Source organism: Podarcis tiliguerta (assembly GCF_965153285.1).
Source record: "Podarcis tiliguerta genome assembly, chromosome: 6".
Lineage (NCBI taxonomy): Eukaryota > Metazoa > Chordata > Lepidosauria > Squamata > Lacertidae > Podarcis > Podarcis tiliguerta.
This window is the reverse complement of record NC_139539.1, coordinates 33,835,902-33,858,227: the sequence shown is the minus strand read 5'-3', so window position 1 is coordinate 33,858,227 and position 22,326 is coordinate 33,835,902. Positions and strand designations below refer to the sequence as shown.

At 44.0% G+C, this 22,326-nt stretch overlaps 1 protein-coding gene across 2 annotated transcripts in view; it reads right to left on the bottom strand.

Annotated features, from left to right (window-relative positions):
* The window catches only part of SYT6 (synaptotagmin 6), a 138,065-nt gene extending 136,102 nt beyond the window's left edge, over positions 1 to 1,963 (bottom strand). For both annotated transcript variants that reach the window (XM_083444442.1, XM_083444443.1), the window contains exon 1: positions 1,333 to 1,963. In XM_083444442.1, coding sequence (XP_083300568.1) covers positions 1,333 to 1,477 — 145 coding nt within the window. In that variant the 5' untranslated portion in view covers positions 1,478 to 1,963. The remainder of the gene's footprint in view (positions 1 to 1,332) is intronic.
* Positions 1,964 to 22,326: the final 20,363 nt, after the last annotated feature.

Genomic DNA, 22,326 nt, shown 5'->3' with positions numbered 1-22,326 from the left:
GTGGCTGGAGATGGCACAGAACTCTCCCGGGTCCTGTGGGGCACATGGGTGTTGCTGTGCATCTTAATATAAAAATGGCAAGGCAGTATAAGGAAGTAAAGAACACAAAAGCAGACCTATTGCATGAGACCTGCTGGATCAGACAGTCAGATTCCTCTGAGAAACTCACAGACAGGCCATAGAAGTCAATGCCCTCTGTTGTGGTTTACCCACGGCATTCAATAAAGGGCAATATTCAGGGCTGTCTTAAGCATATGCGGCACTGGGGTGCAAAGATCCACCCACCCCCACCCCCAGTGGCCCAGTCCCAGGCATGCAGGAGGGTGGAGCTGGCCGGCCAGCTCAGCATCTTGCTGGCTCAGTCACCCCCAAACTCGCGGCACAGAGCAGAGCCACCCGCAGCAGAAGAGCCTACCACAGTGCTCCAACCGATGGGTGGGCTCTTCCCTGGACTCAACTCTCAGGCTCTGGACTCTCATCCTGGTGCCCCTGAGAGCCTGGCGCCCAGGTGCCCCACACCCCTGGCGCCTATGGGTAAGACAGCCCTGGCAATATTGCTTCTAGTCTGAATGTCCATTTAGGTATCACAGCTAATAGACTCATCCTCCTATGTCTACTACTGCAGGATTTAAAGCAATATTTTAAACAGGTTTTGACCCCGGGTGTGGGGGGGGGAGCATAATATCAACCCTAAGAATACTCCTACCATCTAGCATGGGGTTAAAATGAGATTCCTTGATGGCTTTTACTGCCACTGGAAAGTCAAGTTTAACTCAAGTCTCTGAGCTTTTCAATGTAGCACTGCACCCCGTTTACTTCTTTGATAGAAGCTGCACTCAGTTAATGAGTAAAATGTACTTTCCCCCCTCTTTTACTGCTAACCACAGAGCTGTCAAAATGCAAGGGTATCCAGCACCTTGTGCTAACTAACAGGTGAAACTCTGAGAACTCAAAGTACACAGGTACACAGACTGAGCTTGATTTCGCTAAAAGACTTCCTAAAAATGGATGCCCCCCGCCCTTACACTCTTTGAACAGGGAGGAGGTGTTTCTACACATTTTCCCCTGCTTCCTTCCAGTTATTTTGAATATTCTTTCACTTTGAGTATTCTCTCACTTAGCAAACATTACAAGAACTTGCTGTTTCAACAGGTTTCTTCGGGCTCCCCCAACAACACACATCTGCAGAGGATTTAAAATGAGATAGAGGGAACTGCCTGGCATAAAGTGGGCATTTGTACAAGCTTCACCTCCATGGTGACCTTCTTCTCCCATAGCATCATGTGAATAGGAGTCAAGGAGCAGTTAACAGGGGAACAGAGGTCACTGTACCTGGCTCAGGGCTGCTCAGGTCTTGAAAGAGGAGGAACTCCTTGCAGGTGTCCAAGTCCAACTGGGGCAGGCTCTTCTTACGGCAAAGATCGGTGACAATCCGAGCTGCCGTCTGACACTGGCTTTCCTCCTTAGCGACGCTCATTTCCCAAGCTGCATCTCCCTTTGCCTCCTACCTGGCTGATTTGGAAAGATCAAAGTAGGAGGGCAGAGTCCCAGTCCCAGTGCCACACAACCCGGGACTCAGGACTCCACTAGCGCCTGCATGCCATCGCAGTTCCTCTCTGCCTAGAGACAAACCGTGTGGCACAGGCTGAGGTCAAGGCTGAGGCTTGACCACTTGAGGTCACTTTTGGCACACCACGGCTCGCTGCAAACCAGCCCGTGCCTTCTGATGCTCTTGTTGCGTTCGATAACAGAGAGCTGCATTTACTGCCAAGGCGTGTTCTGCACAGGGATCCTCCTCCTCCTCCTCCTCCCCAGTTCAGTTTGATTCCCTCCTTGCACACTTTCAAAGCCTCCTTCCAGAGAAGCTATTTAACCCCTCGGTGGGTGTACCTTCTGTATCAGGTGGTGGAGGAGACATTGCAGCTACACGTACAAAGGAGAGAACAGGAGCGCTGAGATCTTACAGCACGGAACAGCTTGTCACAACACAGAGCTGAAGCTGAGCAGCACCATTGGTTGCTACAGACGCAGCTTCCAGCACAAGGGAGGGAACAGGTTTTATTTACTGGCTTAGCCCAGCCCTAAGATGCTAAGCTGCAAATTGCTAATAGGGGGCCAGCCCTGTTTTGTGTACGGTAATTAGATCACTGTTTTAATTTACAGTACCACTTCTGGGTTCCCACTGTCAGACCAGACTGTGCAACCAATCCGCACATAGAGAAAGCGCCAATTGTCAGGCATGAGCAACGATCGCATAATGGGCAATTAATACAATACCCTGTAGAAACGAACTCAGGAGTGGAAGAGGAGGAGGAAGAGAATCTAACAAAAGAAAAGAAAAAAACCACGCACAAAAGATGTGCCAAGGAGTTTGCAGCCCCAGTCTCGTGGATCATAAGAAAGTGGGTGTCTGGAACAATTCCACTACTCTTACAGTGTCAGATAATTACCTGTTAACACAACTTTGTATAGCTGCGAGACAAATCTCTACAAATGATTATGGAGGTTTGGCATGCTATGCCCTCAAAACATAGTCCTCTCTAATTCCAGGTAGGTGGGAATCAAGTCTCCACGATGCCAAAGAAGAGTCGTGTATAAAGGAAGAGAGTTCAGTTGGGGGTTTCAGTTGCATGTGGGTGTGCTGTTTTCTACTCCTGGCATTAATATTACAATTCTACAGCCATTGTAAAATCATTGTTAGGATATGTTGTTTATATAGAATTCCACTATGATTTAACTTCTTCAGCTTTCACCTCTCGCCTCATTTGCGTGCTTCTGATGAGAATGCCTTGGTAAGGAGAAATATGGCAGCTGTCCCATACAGGTGGCAACCATTTCGTATGGGGCATCCGTTCCCGGTCCCCATGCACATCAGCAGAGCATGTATATAGGTGTTATGCCCCGCCCCCATTCTACCCTCTTCCAGGTCCAAAAGGACCTGACTGATGGTATTGATGTGCCTAAAATGGTTGCCACCTGTATTAAAGACATGGGGAACCTGTGGAAAGATCAAAGTAGGAGGGCAGAGTCCCAGTCCCAGTGCCACACACCCCGGGACTCAGGACTCCAGTAGTGCCTGCATGCCATTGCAGTTCCTCTCTGTCAATATACAACTATGCACCACAGGCTGAGGTCAAGGCCACTTGGCCACTTGAGGTCACTTTTGGCACACTACGGCTCGCTGCAAACCAGCCTGTGCCTTCTGATGCTCTTGTTGCATCCAACAACAGATGTGGCCCTCCAGATGTTGCTAGATGACTACTCCCATCATCTCTGACCACTGGCCACACTGACTAGCTTGAAGAGATTTGCCATCCAATATCTGGAGAGCCACCTATTCTCATCCTTGCCATATTGTTTTCCATTAGTTTCACCTAGCTCATATAGGTGGCAATGCTACCATTTAATTGAGAGTAAACCCCATTGAACTGAAAAGGACTTACTTCTGATAAGGTATGTATACAATTGCATCATAAAATGATGGACCAAAATTTTTCAGTTGTGTTGTTCCTAGACTAATTTATTCATACTGTTCTGGTTGCCTCATCAGGTTGCCTCATAAAGCTGGAGAAGGTGCAGAAAATTGGAACCAGAATGGCCAAGGAGAAAGCATGTTTTTCCTGTGAGGAAATGGAGCAGCATTTCTGCTTTTTCAGTTCAGAATAAAGATGACTGTAAGGCAGGACCTGCTAGAGGCATATAAACTTATGCATGGAGGAAGGTTTTGTTTTTTTCTGCCTCCATTATATTAGAACTCAGGGCCACCCGATTAAATTGATTGGCTGAAGATTTCTCACACTGTTCAGAACATAGGAAGTTGACTTATGCAGAGTCAACCCATTTGTTTCATCTAGTTCAGTATTGTCTACATTGACTGGTGGCAGCTCTCCTGGGATTAAGAAGGAGTCTCTTCCCAGCCCTACCTGATGATGGTAGGACTTCAAAGAAGTAAAAGCCCATGGAAAAGCCTACATGTGCTTTTTCTGATACGCAATGCCAAACACAGGTTGCTCCTTAATTTCAGTGGGCAGTCCTATGGTTTCAGCCTCAAATATGCTGGACACAATAAGAAAATATTAAAAGAAAACAAAGATGTGAGCTAGGGATTGGCTCAAGTTATTTGGTTTTGAGGGGAAAGGCAATATTGGCAAATATTCAGTGTTCCTAAGAGGAGAAAAGAGGAGTTTCAAGTCAGTCCTGGCACAAATTAAGCCTCCATTCACACACCAGAAGCAATCCCCTTGTACAAATCTTCCACCCATCACACACTAAACCCAAATATATTTCATTTTTTCCTCTGATTGCTTGTTTGGTTTTCTCCAAGTCTCTCTGATTTCTGAATATTGTACAGCTGTTCTGGGATTTACAGGAAAAATTAATGATGGGTATCTTTTTAATGACAATATATATGGTATCTGGTTACTTGGGTGTGGGTGACTAAATGCTGTGTGGTTAGGAGCTTACAATGTTTATAGCTGCAGAAACTAAGTGGAGGAAGATAGTTTGGAGACAAATCATTGAACACTTTTAAAGCATCCTCTTCACACTGAGAACAGCTCACACTTCCCAGAATAAAGAATGACTCACACCACAGCATATATCCCGTCACAGGTTAGGAAGTAAAGCGACAACTTTTTCCATTCCATCCTATGTCCCTTGCATGCAGTCCTGTTTCTCTTCTGCTGCAATTCTTCTTCCCTCTACATTATTTGACTCACTGCCTGCTGTGGTGAAATTGTGTAATTTACATAATTTATGTAATTAAGTATGAAATTATGTAAATTACCTTGCCACTATGTTGCTGCTTTTTATTTATTTCAACCAAGTTCAAAGAGAGATAAATGCAACCACACCATCACCTACCACCACAAAATGATATTGTTTATTTTATTATATTGAAAACTTATATACCCCACTTTTCACATGTGTCTCAAAGACATTGCAGAATATGGAGGTGGAAGGCCTAAAGGTTACTCATCTGCGCATCAGCTTTAAGCAGTAAGATTGCAAAGTTGCAACTGACAAGCGATGTAATAAATCAATTAACACTACTTTCCGAACGTTAGATGCCACTATAGCTATATTGATACAAACCACTCTATGCATTCATCAGAGTGTGAGACAGGAATGGCAAAATGATATGTGCCAGGATTGCACCTACCTTAGGAATTCAGTCTAGGGCTTCAGTCCTAAACACATTTGTGGCGCTGTGGGTTAAACCACAGAGCCTAGGACTTTCCAGTCAGAAGGTTGGCGGTTTGAATCCCCGCAACGGGGTGAGCTTCCGTTGCTCGGTCCCTGCTCCTGCCAACCTAGCAGCTCAAAAGCACGTCAAAGTGCAAGTAGATAAATAGGTACCGCTCCAGCGGGAAGGTAAACGGCGTTTCCATGCGCTGCTCTGGTTCGCCAGAAGCAGCTTAGTCATGCTGGCCACATGACCCAGAAGCTGTACGACAGCTCCCTCGGCCAATAAAGCGAGATGAGGGCCGCAACCCCAGAGTCAGCCACGACTGGACCTAATGGTCAGGGGTCCCTTTACCTTTACCTTTAAGCCCTATTGAACACACTGGGCCTTCCTTCTGAGAAATCATGCATAAGGGTGTGCTATAATTGCCTATCACAGATGTGACTGTTGACAGTGACTGCACTATAACAACACGGTTTCCTTGTTATTCTGAAAAAAGAACAGCATCAAGTTGAGGCCATCACCTTGTTGAAGCTGAACAGTTCTGGGTCTAGTCAGTGCCTGAATGGGAACCCCATGTACAGCACCCTGGCTTTCATGATGGAAGGAAAGGTGGGCTATAAAAGTAAGAAAATATTTCTTAAAAATTTGTTTCAACTGCAGAGTCTGCAAGCCTATGCGATGCCCATTGCTTCTCACCATTTCTCTTGGTCTGAAGATCAGTTTAGAAAGCGGGGTACAGGAAAAAAATAATTCATCTGGATTGAACATCAGAAATGACATCGACGAATCAACTTGTCATTCTGAGTGAAAGGTTATAAAGGAAGAAAAAAATTCAATCAGCCACAAAACATAACCAAGACTAGAATAAAATGCACAATAATATCCCAGAATGTCAACTTAATGAATCGCTTCAGAGCACAGGGAGAAAGTTCTGCCTAGTGGAAGAGGCAGCCACACCAGGCAAAATGTGCCTTTGTCATTCAGCTGCATTCAGTGGCCCTGGTGAAGGTACCTCCATGTTAGTCTACACATAGCCTCCAAGAAGTAGAAACATAAGACATGGTCACATATGCATTGCATATGTTTGGTACACTATATGTAGTTACATATATGTTTTGTTATTGTATTGTATATTGTTTTATTATGTTTGAAGGTATTCTTGTTTTTATATGTGTATGGGTCTTATGTTTCTGGTGTTTCTCCTGTAGGAGAAGACCTCTAATGCAGGCATAGGCAAACTCAGCCCTCCAGATGTTTTGGGACTACAATTCCCATCATCCCTGACCACTGGTCCTGTTAGCTAGGGATCATGGGAGTTGTAGTCCCAAAACATCTGGAGGGCTGAGTTTGCCTATGCCTGCTCTAATGTGTATATATTTACACATGACCAAAACAAAACTCATTTTAGATCTTGTATTAGAGCCACCAATTCTAGCGACTGAGAGATTTCTCTAGTTCAATTCTCTGAGGATGCATACATTTAAAGCACACAACTTCCCCCAAAGAATCTTGGGAACTGTAGTTTCTTATGGTGGTTTGCTGGGAACGAGTCATGTGTACCTGTTTCCGATGTAAAAGAAATAAAACCCCACCAAGTGGCATATCATTTTTCTGGTTTCTCTCTTCAATTTATTCATTCAGAATAAATTTATTCAGAAATGGACAGAGTCTGCAGATTAGTCTCTTTTATCAGAAGGGTGTCTGGAGATTGTAATATTTTCAACTTCCGAGCCACAGAGATCCTGGCTGCTGCCAGCACCCAAGTCAAAAGCCCCTTGGAATGAAAAATAATTCATTTGATCACCCCCATAAATTAAAATGTGGTGTCAGGGAACTGCCATCAGTGCCGGAGGGAGAGAGCAAAATCCAGAGGGATTCCGGAGAGCGTCCCGGGATTGGGAGAGGCAGCCCATCTTCTGGGGAAGAGAATCAGTGTAGCACCAGTGGAGAAGGGGGGCAGATGGGGGAAGCGGCAAGGCGGTCCCATGACTCCTTGCCGGGGAGAAGTGGGGAGAGTAAGGGTCCTCCGCTGCCTCCGCCCTCCTTGCGCAGAAGGCTTTCGCGCAGAGAGAGTAGGAGAAGACTAGGCGTCAAAGAGCTTCTTTGCTGGAAGAAGTTTAAGAAACTCCCACTGATGGATTCTGCCAGCGATTGAGACAGCCACGGGTGAGTGGCTGTCCGGACAGAAAAGGTTCACTCAGGCAATCCAGCTTACGCACGAGCAACCCCTAGAACCATTACATGTGGGGAAGGCTGCACAATACACTTAAATATATTATATATGTCTTGATACACTTCAGTCCATATTTCTTTCTTATATACCTTCATTGGTTTAACAAGGTATTTTGCTAGAATTTCTCACTAAAAATTTCCCCATGTGCCAGAATGCACAGCCAGTAAGCTACTTCTTAGTTTTAAGGATAGTTTCACAAGGTTCTGTTAATTTTGCATCCTCTGGGATTTGGGTATGTAGATCTAAAGTTCCTTTTTTTTCTCTCTTACAGGTTTTCTATACAGATTTTCTATCAGTTAATCCCCATATTGAGTTTAAGCAAAAGATGCATCAGTATACTTCAAAATAAGCAAAAGGTGCATCAGTATACTTCAAAATAAGCAAGAAGGCTTTCCTTTTGATTACACTCACCACCCTGCACTATAAATCAAAATCACCACCCCATTTCTTCCAAAATTAAAGTCCACGCACAATGTCCTCTGGGCAGCATAGAACTTATGGTGCACTGCTATGTTGAGATGTTGCCTTTCTGATAGGCTACAAATTGAAACCAGAGGCAGCAGAACTATTTCCTCAAATTCTTCTCTTCATGCGTGCCACCATAATAGGTTGTAAAAGAGCTACCCAGCAGATTTGCAGTGGTATGGAGCAAATGCCTTACTAAGCATTTCACTTTCCAAAATTTCAGTTGTCATGACAACATGATTGAATTCTTTTTTAAAGAAGGCAATGCTCTGTGATTAGGTCCCAGCAACTCTACTTTTTAATTAGCTGTAGACCCCATAGCCCATGCAATATAAGCCGCCGTTGCAAATGCTTAAGGATAAGTTTGGGATCACAGCAGTAATAGTTTGCCAGGCACAAAAGTAATATTATTGGCCTTGACAGCCTGCTAGGGTACAGCCCAAAAGGCTTTGCAGCTACAGCAAGTGAAAAAGTCAAATTTCACAACGTGAGAGGCCACAACAATTTATGGACATTCAACACATTACTAAATACTAGTAATAAGACCCTGGTCATGTAATAGATTTAGCTGTTGCACATCCCCTAAATCCAGGATGGCCAATAGCCAGGGGTGCCACTGACCTGGTATCATTTTGATACTGTTAGACTACAACTCCCATCATCCCTGACCATTGGCTATTCTGGCTGGGACTGATGGGTGTTGTACTAGTAGCATTTGGAGGGAACCAGGATGTGGAAGGCTGTCCTATTGAATCTCCCAAAGCCAGAGACTACTCTTCATCTTTTACCGAAGTTTAAATCCGCTCAAAGGGATGCTGTGCCTCCCTTCAGCAAAATGCCTCTCCTCTCCTATTTAAGTGAAATGCTTTCCAGGAGGTCTTCTACCAACTGGTCCATCTTTGGGGATTGTTTGGCCTTCTAGTGCTGCAGCACCAGCTGTTTCATCAAGAAAACTGCAAGCAAATAACTTATGATCAAGTTTGCAAAAATACAAATTAATAATGTGGCCAGATTCAGATTTAGGCTGCTGTTCTAGCTCCTTTTAGGCATTCAAGACCATTGGACAGGTAAAAAAAATATAAAGTGACCCATGTTTTATTTGGCTGCCTATGTCTCCAACTCCATTGTCCTCCTGTGTTAGACTCAGTTCATAGAAATGCTGGGCATGATAAAAGGCTTGCAGTAGAATGAATCAGATTTAATCTGAAATTCGGCACAGAAATCTTAATTGCCTACAGAACTCCTTTCTGTCCATTCACCAGTATCTCTCTGCTTTTCAACATCATTAAACTTTTTCTTTGCTGAGTTTACAAGTCTTTTGAGAACTGATTATGCATTACTATCAGGCAGTGCTTTTTTCCCTTAAAAAAATGTTTAGGGGTACTCTCATTTTCCTACTCATATTGAAATACTGCCCCTCAGTGAGGCCAAACTTAGATTCCCAAAATGTTTAGGATATGCGTGCACCTGCGTCCCCCCAGGAAAAAAAAAAGCACTGGTATCAGGCTGATCATAAGGTTGGCGGTTCGAATCCCCGCGGTGGGGTGAGCTCCCGTCGTTCGGTCCCAGCTCCTGCCCACCTAGCAGTTCGAAAGCACCCCTAAGTGCAAGTAGATAAATAGGTACCGCTTTATAGCGGGAAGGTAAACGGTGTTTCCGTGTGTGGCGCTGGTGCTGGCTCACCAGTGCAGCCTCATCACGCTGGCCACGTGACCCGGAAGTGTCTTCGGACGGCGCCAGCTCCCGGCCTCTTGAGATGAGCGCACAACCCTAGAGTCAGTCATGACTGGCCCGTACGGGCAGGGGTACCTTTACCTTTATCAGGTAAAATATGCTTGTTCTCCAATCCCAATCTTTGGGAAGTGGCAGTATTGAAACAAAAAGAAGAGGAGCAGGATTCACGGAACAAGATCTGCCAGTGGAAGCCATGTACAATGACTTCTGGTGGCACAACAAGGCTTTCCACCCCCTCTACTCCCCTTCCCCCCATGTGCCCCCTGAAACTGACTCTGGGGACCAGGAGAAACTCCAGAACAGCACATAAGGGGGATCATTCCACCTGGCAAGCTGGAATGGGATGTTGGGACAGTATATTGTATCTGATGTGGTGAAGCCAACATAAACTGACTAGGATGAGCTACTATAACAGAGAAATAAATGTTCACTCAACTTCTCATAACAAGTGCTGGGCAATTTGTTGGTATGGCAGCTGTAGCTATATGTATGTACCTTCTTGTCAACTTGTCATACAATTATACAATAATTTCCTGTGCTCTTTGTCTTCCTCATGCATATTCTGGGACCCAGAAAGTCTCCAAAGTCAGCTCAGATAATGACAGCATGCAAGGAAGAATATATCAATCAAGCATTGTTGTTTCAACATCCATTATGACAGGTTTACACATCAATGAAAATCAGACATTTCCATCCCAAGGTTAATTTAAACAAAAGCAATTTGTGTCTCATGTACGATGCTACCAGAATGGTAGGGCTTAAGCTACAAATGGTTCTGTGTATGCCACAAGGGGGCCTTATAAAACTACAACCAGCATTTTATCCACACAAACAGTTAAATGTCATCTTATAAACTCATAAGAGGCCATAGATCAATGGTAGAACAATACATTGTATACACAAGGTCCCTAGATTAATCCACAACATCTCCAGATAAAAATAATGGACCATCACTGGAAATGACCACTACTGAAGACACTAGAGAGCTGCTGTTAGTTAGAGTGGGCAGTGCTGGGCTAGGAGGAAAAATGGTTTTGTGCTATATAGCACCGCCTCTTATATTTATATGCATTTTTAAAATCCAATAGTAATTAGGTTGCTTGTGAAAGGTAATCATATCTTCAATCTGTCTATTGTTTTAAGACACTGGTTTAGGAACTGGAAAAGATAAGCTCAATGGTTTCCAATTGCCTCCCCTTTCCCTAGAAAGCATTGTCCTGTAGGAACAGAAATGTGAACCATTTGGGATAACAACACATTTTACTTGTTTTAATGGTTTACTGTACACTTCCAGGACCTGAACAGGACATCTCCACATCCTAAGGCACTCACAACTCATACACATGTTGTTTGCATCTTGCAGTCTCTCAGTGGAGCCATGCAGGATATTGCTGAGAGCAGCCAAACAGGTGGTGGTGGCCACATGCCGTTCGACAGGATGACACAAAATGTACAGTCTAGATGAGGGATGGGGAACCTGTGGCCCTTTAGATGCTGTAGGACTACAACTCTTGTCTTCTCTGACCATTGGCCATGCTGGCTGGGACTCATGGGAGTTTGAGTCCAGCAACATCTGGAGGTTTACAGTCATCCCATCCCTGGTCTAGATAATATTTTACTTGATGGCAAGGGACTTACTCCCTAGTAAGTGTGTTTAGGGTTGCAGGACCATGAAAGCCCTAACAAGAAGCTGCAATAAGGTATCTGAGATTGTCTACATAAATGTATCACATACATCAGCTCAACTGCTTCTGTCCTAAGAACCAGCAAGAACCGATGTATCTTCAAAGCGAGTCCAATGAAAAGCCTTGCAAAAAGCTGACCTAGCCTGTAACTGAAGAAAGATCAACAGCCAAGTTTGTTCTTTGGGAAATTTGAGAAGGTAATTTGACTTCATCAAGGGTGATATCAAGAATTCAAAAAGTCACCTTGGGTTAATTAGTCCCCTTCATTTCCATATCACAGAAGCTTCAGAGCTTTTCAGGTCACAAGAAGAAGGAGATAGTAGCATAAGAATTATTAGGCACCAGGATTTATTTCTTTGGCTACAAAGAGAAAAAGAGGGTGGGGGAAGAGATAGGGAAGTTACTCTTCTCTTGACTTAGTACCTGTGCTATGTCCTGATATAAAAAAAGAACTTAAAACACAGATCAACATTTCTATAATGCAGCTAAACCATCTGCCTTTCTCAGTGCCAAAGATATGTATACAGTACTTTGTCTTGACTTTTAAAATTCAAGGCGGGGGGCGGGGGGGAATGATCAGGATTAAGACAGCAGTGCCTGGGGAGGGGGTAAACCCTGCTCTCTCTGCAGTACGGTCCCAGTGAAAATGACTCCCCTGGAGTTGCTGTTTCTCAGGAGTGAAGTTCCATTGTATTGGCACAAATTGCAGCCTCCCTCTCAGGGCAAATATTGTGTCTGTGTGTGTGTGTGTGTTGGAGGGCGGGAAATATTTTTATCAAGACCACTGTACAGGGAGGAGGGAGGTATTTTTTAAAAAAGCACCTTCCTACACAGTGCTGTTTCAGCCCCGATTTTGAAAGGAAAGACAAGACACATTAAACACACACTGACATTCAGCCATACTGTATATAGAAAACATCAGTACAACAGGTGATGGTGGTGTCTTGCAAACACTGCATATGCCTGTGTGCTTATGGGAATCACATAGTTCTCACAATGGCCATGAGAAGCCAGTAAGCAGAAATTGGAGCTACAGCACTCTCTCAATTTGTGATTCCCAGGCTTACTGCTTCCAACAGTGGGTGTAGAGTATAGCTATTGTGGCTCGTGGCCACTGATAGACTTTATCCTCCACTAATCTGTCTATGAATCCCAAACTGGAATTAAGATTGCCGGAAGAAATATCAACAACCTCAGATATGCAGATGACACAACCTTGATGGCAGAAAGTGAGGAGGAATTAAAGAACCTTTTAATGAGGGTGAAAAATATGGTCTGAAGCTCAACATCAAAAAAATGAAGATCAAGACCACTGGGCCCATCACCTCCTGGCAAATAGAAGGGGAAGAAATGGAGGCAGTGAGAGATTTTACTTTCTTGGGCTCCATGATCACTGCAGATGGTGACAGCAGACACGAAATTAAAAGATGCCTGCTTCTTGGGAGAAAAGCAATGACAAACCTATTCAGCATGTTAAAAAGCAGAGACATCACCTTGCCAACAAAGGTCTGTATAGTTAAAGCTATGGTTTTCCCAGTAGTGATGTATATCACCATAAAGAAGGCTGATCACTGAAGAATTGATGCTTTTGAATTATGGTGCTGGAGGAGACTCTTGAGAGTCCCACGGACTGCAAGAAGATCAAACCTATCCATTCTTAGGGAAATCAGCCCTGAGTGCTCACTGGAAGGACAGATCCTGAAGCTGAGGCTCAAATACTTTGGCCACCTCATGAGAAGAGAAGACTCCCTGGAAAAGACACTGATGTTGGGAAAGATGGAGGGCACAAGGAGAAGGGGACGACAGAGGACGAGATGGTTGGACAGTGTTCTCGAAGCTACTAGCATGAGTTTGACCAAACTGCAGGAGACAGTGGAAGACAGGAGTGCCTGGAGGGCTCTGGTCCATGGGGTCACGAAGAGTCGGACACGACTAAACGACTAAACAACAACAACAATCTGTCTAATTCTCATTTAAAGTAATCCAGGGTGGCTTTTAAAGCTGTTCAAGCCATCCAAGTCAGGGCAGGCACCCAGCCCCACTCCCCTTTGATTGTATTGACCCCATCTTGGAAGTAATGTGTGAAGAGGAGCCGCTCCCAATTCTGAATCATCTCTTGTAACCCTTATTATTATTACCAGAGGACACTTTTAGCCAGTGTGTTTTGGCGGCTGTCACTCTTAATTGGCAGATATGTATGTCTGGTGTTTATCCAGAACATTGTATGATGCATTATTGTCTAACCCTGGAAATTTGTGTCCTTGAAGAATTATCTTTGGCAAACAATATATATTTTTCTCCCCGCAGGCTTCGAATAGGCATTTGGCAGTGGATCTTAAAAGTGAAAGTCAAAGGTGCAAGTCAAAGTAATGGGCAAATGACTCATGATGACACCACAGAAAGAGAATTAGCCACACTGGGCAAAGGACAAACCAAAAAGTCAAAAATTGCTTCTTAGCGATGCTGCTTTTACTTAGTTCAATGTGTAAATATTAAGAGGCCATCAACCAAGCAAATGTCTGAAGAACGGGGCACATGTCCATGTGATATAATCCACACCCACCTAAATATGCTCATATATGCCTGAGGGAGTTCATCTGAAGGTCCCTACTGTCATTTCAGATCAGACACATTTTACAGGTTCTTGAACCCTACTGTCATACATGGGAGAAGAACTACAGAGTGTTGTGTGTGCAACCATCATGGCCAGCTCCTGGCAGGGTGGGGGTCCCTGTCGCTTGACTCACACTTGTGTGGACAAACTCTCTGTTCTCTGTCTTGCCACTGGAGCATGGGGCATGCATGTGAAATCTTAGAGAATTTGCAAATGTTGTCTACATTGATGCCTATTTGGTCTTTCATACATTCCCCTTGCTCTGCCTCGGAACACGACTCCTGCCTAACCCACACACTAATGTCCTGATTTACGAGGCATTCAAACTTTTGACAGTGCTGAGACAAACTAGTCATCCCTAGGATCTTGTCAGACTGACACATTTTCATTAATTCCTAAGCAGTACAGCATACATATAATGCCTCATCTCCACTGCACCTGTCCATGCTTGCATTGAGCTCAGAATATTTACCTGCGCTGAGAAGCATCTCTTTTCAAAAGACATATCTGAAACTAGAATTCAGTTCTCCCGCACAGAAGATGCATATTAATGTCTGCATCACAAAAATCAGTGAAATGGCAACAGCATATGTATAAAACCATGCTGGGTAGATTTTTCAACATTGCTTGAATTAAAATGCAGTATGGTTGATTTATTTTTATTTTTACTGAATGTATATCCCAACTTTCTGTACCTTCCAGCATGCTAATGCAATGACAATAAATAAAAGGCATAGGCGCAATGACAGCAAAACATTAAAAAGAAACCTATAAAATAAATAGCAACAATTAAATATGAAATAAGCAAAAAAGAAAAGAAAAAGCATTTCAGCAAGGATGCAACCCAGATGCTTTAGACTAGAACGTCCATCATCCCTGACCTTGGTTATGCTTCCCAGGGCTGATGGGAATTGGATTCCAAACATTGCAAGTGCACTGCGTTGCTAGCCTTGCATAATAGTAACTTTGACTAGATGAGCGAACAAACCAACCAAATTCCAGCTTAACTCATTGCTTTCTCATCCTCCAACATGCCCCCAACACCAGGAGAAATTTGCACCAAGTCAAGGGATGGCATAAATCAACCCCTGCTTGAAAAGGATGACTGGCTACAAGAGCATTCCTCCACTCTCACATCCATCCTGCAGGCAACAGGCTGCATAACCACCTTGAGATTTGCCCCCACGCCATCCTGGCCATAGGATTGCACAGCTAAATGACAACTGATGCTGTGTGGCATATTTTTACACATTCACATTTGCTGCTGAGCTGCTTATGAATGCATAACCAGGTATGTTTTCGCTGTAACACTTTTGGTCACGTATAATTGTATTACCCATCTGGTGAAAGCCTAACCTTTTAAGAAAAACACTCTATTTTGTATGGTTCGGAGAGGAGGTCTCTTTGATACTCCATACTTAATGTCTGAAGAGGGGCTGGCAGAATTTGTTTATGCCTATTCGAAAAAGAAGTATCACATTGTTTATTCCCTCAATTAATATGGTAATTGGAAATGGCTCAAAATATTCATAGCTTCTTGTGGAGGAAAAATCACTATGATCTGGGGTTTTTGGCAACATCAATGTGGCAGCTGTGTATATATTTAATATGAAATTTTGTGCACCTGCAGATACTACTTTGATGTGCAAATGTCCTTTGATGGACACTGACCATGCAGAAAGACAGCAGAAAAGTATCTTCATTCCTAGGTTTGTATTATCTATTAGATCATCATTATAACCATACCATCCTGGATATCTCTGCAAAAACTATGCCCCATTTGTGATGCAAAACTAGATTTGCATTGTAAATCTACCTATATTTTATTACAGTTGCTCTGAATAGCTTCAGTTTCTGATTTCCAAGCCAAATATAGTGGTGAGGTACAAATATGTCCCGGAAAAAACAATTTAGTTGTATGAATATTCACCCTTTTCCTGTCTTCTTTGGTGGGATTTAGATTAAATTATTTTACATTAGACTTTAATTTATATGCTGCCTTTCCACAAAGGAAATTGTGTTCCAACTAGCTAAAATATACAAAGAAATTAAACTGTGGGTGAGATCCATTGTTAGTCCTACTCAGAGTAGGCCTGTGATACCAATGGCCCTACCTGAGAATGTCTTGGCTGGATATCATGCAATAATGGTAGTACATAAAAATAATAAATAAGCATTTAAATAACACTGCCTGCAAGAAAACCTTTAATACATAGTATCAGCGTTTCAGTAATGTCTTAATAGTAATTCATTAAGTATCCCTCTGTAGGCAAAGACTTTCAGAAAGAAAACTTCCTTTACCTATTTTCTAACACCAGATAGAGCAGATAGTAAACACCTCTTTCATCAGAGACTTCCAAAACTTGGCAACGTGGACTCTGACATCTAAGTGATTTCCAGTTCTATGAGTCTATATGCTTCCTTGAATGCAAGGGATCCAGGGCTATGAAGTCCAGGTCTATGAGGTCCTCACTATATCTTCTCCACAATGTGGAAGAAATAGTTTGATCTCCTGGATCCTTTGGGCCAATGGATTTATACTTATTTGGTTAACACCTCCTACACTGTTTAGGATGAGGGAAATTATCAACAATCTATTATGTGGGTGTATTCCTTTCATTTACCTGTTTGATAGTCACTACAGTTGCCTTTCTGCACAGACCATAGGCTGGGCCAGGAATTCAGGCAAGGAAAATACCATGGACAGCTCTGCCGTAAACAGATTTCAGTCTGGATGCAGGCACTGAAGGGCAGCAGACCAGTTTGTGGCTCCAGTGAAGATTTGGAACCAAGTAATGTTTTCAACAGTACAGAGACAATTGAGAGCTCCCAAGCCCACACCCACTTAGGGTGCCCACCATGTTTTAAAGGGTCCATGTTTGATCCTTCAGGTGGTGCTTTGGGGAAAATCTGCTGAGGCTTTAGGGAGTCTAAGGACTGTATAGATGGTAGCAGCACTGCCTCCTTTTGTTCTTCCTGTACTGAAGATTCTGGGAGAGTGGCATCTTTTGCAGGTAATTCCTGTGTGCAATCTTTCTCCTATTTCTAGCCTTCCCCAATCCAACCTGAAGGTCTAGCCCCCAGGTCATCACAAATGGCCTGATTTGCACAATCGCCACCAAGATTCCAAATTTTCTGGGAAACCACTTATGTGACTCGGCTCCACTTGTGCCATTGGGTTTCTTGACCTATACTGATTTGGAGGTATAAGCTAGGGAAGCTTGGAAGTAATACAGGCTATATAGAAGAAGCGCCCAAATTTCCTTACTCTCTGAATTAGATCCCATGAGTTTTGGTTATAAATAAATCTGTTGGTGTTGGCATCCCTTGACATAGGGCTCCCTCGCTCGTTTGCGGTCAGATCTACACACATCAGGGAGATGTACATTCACATCCCCGCAAACAGGCAGAGAAAGAGGGAGGTACTGTTATGATGAGTAGAAAGTGACATGCAACACCTTCTCTCTTTTCCTCAACCTTCCAGTGACAGCTCAGTCCACCATGCTCCACATCCTTTGGTGAAGTGAAGGGGAAGAAATTGCCCACTTTCAGAATCCAGCCATTTTCTCTTTGGTGACTTTATTTAGAGCCAATTCCACCCTATATGCAACTGTCGAAACACAATGGCTTGGCCTGGCATTGAAATAAACAGTGACAAAAAGGGGATTTTCATGAAAGCTGTACCCTGAAGCTACAGCATCTGGAGTATGCTGGGAGCAAACTGTTGGATGTGAAATTTATAGATAAATATATCATTCATCTCCTTGGCATAGCACAAGGGAACCCTGCTGCAGACATAAAGGCCAGGATTATGAGCTAGCAACATGGAGTCCTTACCGCAGAGATTTGCCTTTAACATCAATGGGAAAGAATTGCTACGGCTTTCATTTATGAACCATAAATAGAAACTGGGGGTGATAACAAGAAAGAACTAAGGTTTCACATGAACTAAGGTTGACCAGAATTTAGCTCCACCTGTTGTCTTAATAAAGTTTTAAATTTGGAATTCAGGATCTAGCTGCAACATTTTGATCAGCAAGAAATGCACACTGGTCTAAGGGGAGGTAATCAGGCTGAAACTTGCTCAGAGATGTTAATGTTTAGCTGGCAGCAGATCCCCCAGCCAACTAAACTCACAGCTTTCTGTCTTCCTGCCTACCCAAAGCCAAAATAGACAGGAAGGTGGTGGCAGTGCTCCTTTTTTAAAAAAGGGTTCATATCCCACTTCCTGCTTTGCAGAACTGTCAAACATATCCCTTCACATCTTCCCACACTTGCCAGTGGTCATTTGCCATTGTTTTACTTAGATCACATAATCCTTATGCAGGGCTTAATCTGGACTCAACCCATGAACTTGTTCCAGGTGCCAGAACTCAATGAAATAGTAAGATGAGAGTACCTCTGAGCACCTGCAGAATATGATTTTATCACAAGAGGTATGCCCTCATGCATGCGTGATCAGGAAAGTGGGATCCAAGGTAAGCTTGAGTTTCACTGCCTCTTTAAATACATCTAGCATCAAGCAAGGAAAACAAACAAATTTGATTGTGATTTTTCTCACCCTTCGCTACAGTACATTGCACAGACCCTGCGGTTGTGGCAGACAAGTTAGGATGTGAGCCAAGATGACTGCTTGCTGTGCCTAAAGTGCTCATTTTCCTGCGCTGCCATCCTGCCTTATCGGATTGTTCCATCCAACTGCAGTGTCTCAGGGAGATTATAAGCTTTCTGGCACGGGAAAGAGCTTTCATAGACTAAAGGGTTGGTCCTGGATATTATAATGCTCACCCCTATCTGTAAGAGCAAAATTGGCACCCACGCATCCTCAGACAGCATGGGCAAGGTCTGCTTCTGCTGGAGCAATGCAAAATCAGGAGGCCTCGGTGCTCTTCTCCCTGCCTCCAAATAAGTGGTGGCATGGTGTGCCAGAGGTGTGTTAAGAAGATGAGACATAAGAAGAGCCTGCTGGATGAGGCCAATGGCCCATCTAGTCCGGCAACATGTCCTCACTGAAGCCATCCAAATGCCTGGGGGAAATGCACAAGCAGGACCCAAGCACAAAAGCACCCTCCCTTTCTTGTGGTTTCCAGCAGCTGGCATTCAGAAGCATCCTGCCTCTGATTGTGGAGGTAGGAGAAAGCCATCATGACTAGTAGCATGGATAGCTTTATCCTCCATGAATTTATCCATTCTCTTTTAAAGCCATCCAGGTTGGTGGCCAGCACTGGCTCCTGTGGAAACTATAAGATGTGACGAGAAAATTTGGTGAATGGTGATAGAAATCAGACAGCAAAAAATATTCAAACATACATACCGGTACCTTACAGGCCTTCAAAGTAGCCCCCCTCTGATACAATGCATTGTTGACAATGTTCGTGGAACTGGATAAGTCCTCTTTTTGTACTGCTTTCAGTTCCTTTGTCACAGCGGCTTGGACATGTGAAATGTTGGAAAATCTGTGCCCTTTCAGTTCAGATTTCAGTTTTGGAAAAAGAAAGAAATCCGATGGGGATAGATCAGGAGAATATGGAGAGTGGGACAACTCAGTAACCCGAGTAAGGATTTCACGTGGAATATGCCATTCTTCCTCCATCATTCAGATGGACAAACATCAATCCCACATCAATAACTCACAAATTCTGTCAACATTTACCACCATTCTGCTCATCTACCAGACCAAGGGTCATCTTCAATGGTTTGCCACCCTTCACGGAAATGCGTAACACTTTCGAGTTACAGCTTCATTTCTGTGCACAATTGTGATTATTTTGTGTGTTTCTGATGCCGATTGTATGTTCAAATATTTCTCGCTGTCCGATTTCTGTGACCATTCACTGAACTTTCCAGTCACACCTTGTACATTTCATAGTTTAACTATGCAATGTTCAACCAGGGTACTTAGTGGGAAACCTCCACCAACATCTTATCTCCTACATCCCAAAGCACTCAGATCCCTCCACCAGCCAGCTAGGCCAGGGGTCTGCAACCTTTAAGACAAAAGGAGCCACTTGGACCCGTTTCCGAAGGAAAAAAAACTGGGAGCCGCAAAACCATTGCAACATTTAAAACAAATATATCTCTGGAGCCGCAATCTGACAGTAGGCGGGAAGGTGGTGTCGGGGCGGTGCGTGACTAACACACGCACCGCCCCCATGCGACGTCACAGCCAGTACAGCGCCCGCCACAGTGGGGAGTATCGGGGCGCACAATGCGCCTCCTCCCCTCGCTAGTATCCGCCCCGGAGCCGCGGCAAAGGTGTAAAAGAGCCACATGCAGCTCCGGAGCCGCAGGTTGCAGACCCCTGAGCTAGGCTGTATCAATCTAGGGTTACCCACTAAGCTACAGTGCTGCCTGGAGATGGTTAGCTGACCTCAAAAGCAAATGGAGACACCAGTTTCATAGAGCCTCTTTTTCCAAGTCAAAGCCTCAGGCTGAGTGACTAAGTAGAAATTCAGTTTCTCTGGTCCAGCTCTACATAATCTTACCTGCCAATCTGGGACCTGACCTCCAGCCCATTCACGACCCACTTGACCCTTACCCATCTGTACTGGAATCAGGTGCCAGCCACAGTTTTTGCAAAACTATGTCCCAAGCCTGGCAGCTTGTGCAAGTTCAACTTCATTACAGTCTTCATCTGGAGTCAATGAACCAATAATTGTGACAAGCCTATCGTTAACAGGATTTCTAAAAGATTATCAGCCATGACCTCACAGAAGTATGATTATGACAACTGAAGATGACAACCGTTAATATACGCGCAATCATATTTCCACAGAACTGTTTCTCAGCAGTGTTGATGTCAGAAAATAAAATGAACAATATTATATTGCCTTTATACACATCAATTGTGCATTCACATTTGAAAGATTGTATGCAGTCTGTGTGAGGCACCTTAAATATTTCATAGAGCTGGAAAAAATATAGAAAAGGCAATCAAAATGTTCCACGGCCAGGAGCATGTCCCCATTGCATAAAGGTTACCCCATTTGGTGCATAATAGAAGTCTATAAAACTATGTACAGCAGGGGCACCATCTCCTAGGAGCCGAGCCCTTTTGCCTCCCCCCCCCCATATATTTTTGGGAGAGGGCTGGGGGCCCCCAATGTTCAAAAGCAGTGGAGGAGGCAAGTGCAGAGCCGAGCATGGTGCAGTTTCAGTGGCTGGCTCCTTCTCCTCCTGCTGCTGCTGCAGATGAGAAGGAGGAGGTTAAGCAGTCCCTGGCCACTGCCGCCAGCAGCAGCAGGAGGAGCAGCTGCGGTTATTGAAGCCACACTGCCAACATGCTGCCATGTTTGGCTCTGCCCCTGGCTCCTCCGACATCCTGACATCACGCGCACAAGATCGGAATGTTGTTTGTGCAATGCAGATGTGCTTCATCTACCTGGGTGAGTGGAACCACATCAAAACAGGGTGGGTTCCATCACCCAGGTAGATGAACCACTTGCCAACAGGACCTCCATCTTGTCTGGATTAAGCTTGAGTTTGTTGGATCCCATCATTAGTTTGTTGGTACCTGCTTAGCCTAGGAAACAAGAATGCAGGATCCTACAGTTGAAATGGAATCATAATCCACATAGATATGTGTACATTTTACTAATGGAAGAATATAGTAGAAAGGAAGATGGTGAGGCAAAAGGAAGTTTGCTGGCTGTCTGCCTTGAGAACCCTGAGAAAATGTTGCTTGATTCAGGAAGCTGTTTGAGTCTCATTCTCTTTGTCACGCACACTGGCACAGATCATTTGCTACCTCCCTTTCCAAGAATTGCTCAGTGACCTGCTTTAGCTGCCAGACTCCTTTGATGGGACAATAAAGAATATCCTCCTACACTTCTAATGTTCACTATATGAGATAGACCTCTGTTTAGAAGTACACACAACTGCTGAGAGCGGTATGGCTTTCCAGTAGCAACTTCTTCTAAGCTCCATTCAGTGGTTGGTTGGTTGGTTGGTTGGTTGGTTTGATTGTTTGTTTGTTTTGGTAGAAGCATCATACTGTTTTGCTGCAATGGGTCCCATCTGTTGGGAACCATAAAGCATGCTGCTGTATATTCACTGACTTTTACACCAACATACCTGCTTCTGGTATCTGGAACAGAAGTGAGTGTCTGCTGGATGCCTGACTAGCTTTTGACCAGCTAAGACAAATACAGTTTTTTGATGTCTTGGCAGCCAATACTGGTTTTCTGCAATCCCAGGAAAGTAGCAAAAGCAGGAGGTTAACCGAGATCTTGGTGGGTCACTGCACTTAGGTGGATTGAATCACATGTTGTGCACTTGGCCTGACTGAGTGTTCTTAGTGTGGCGGTTAGGCATTGGATTATGGTGTTGTGGTGTGTTGGAAGGCTAGGTGTGGCCATCGCCTACGCCTTCAATTTTGGGTATTCCGTTAAAGGAATCCGGCGGTCGT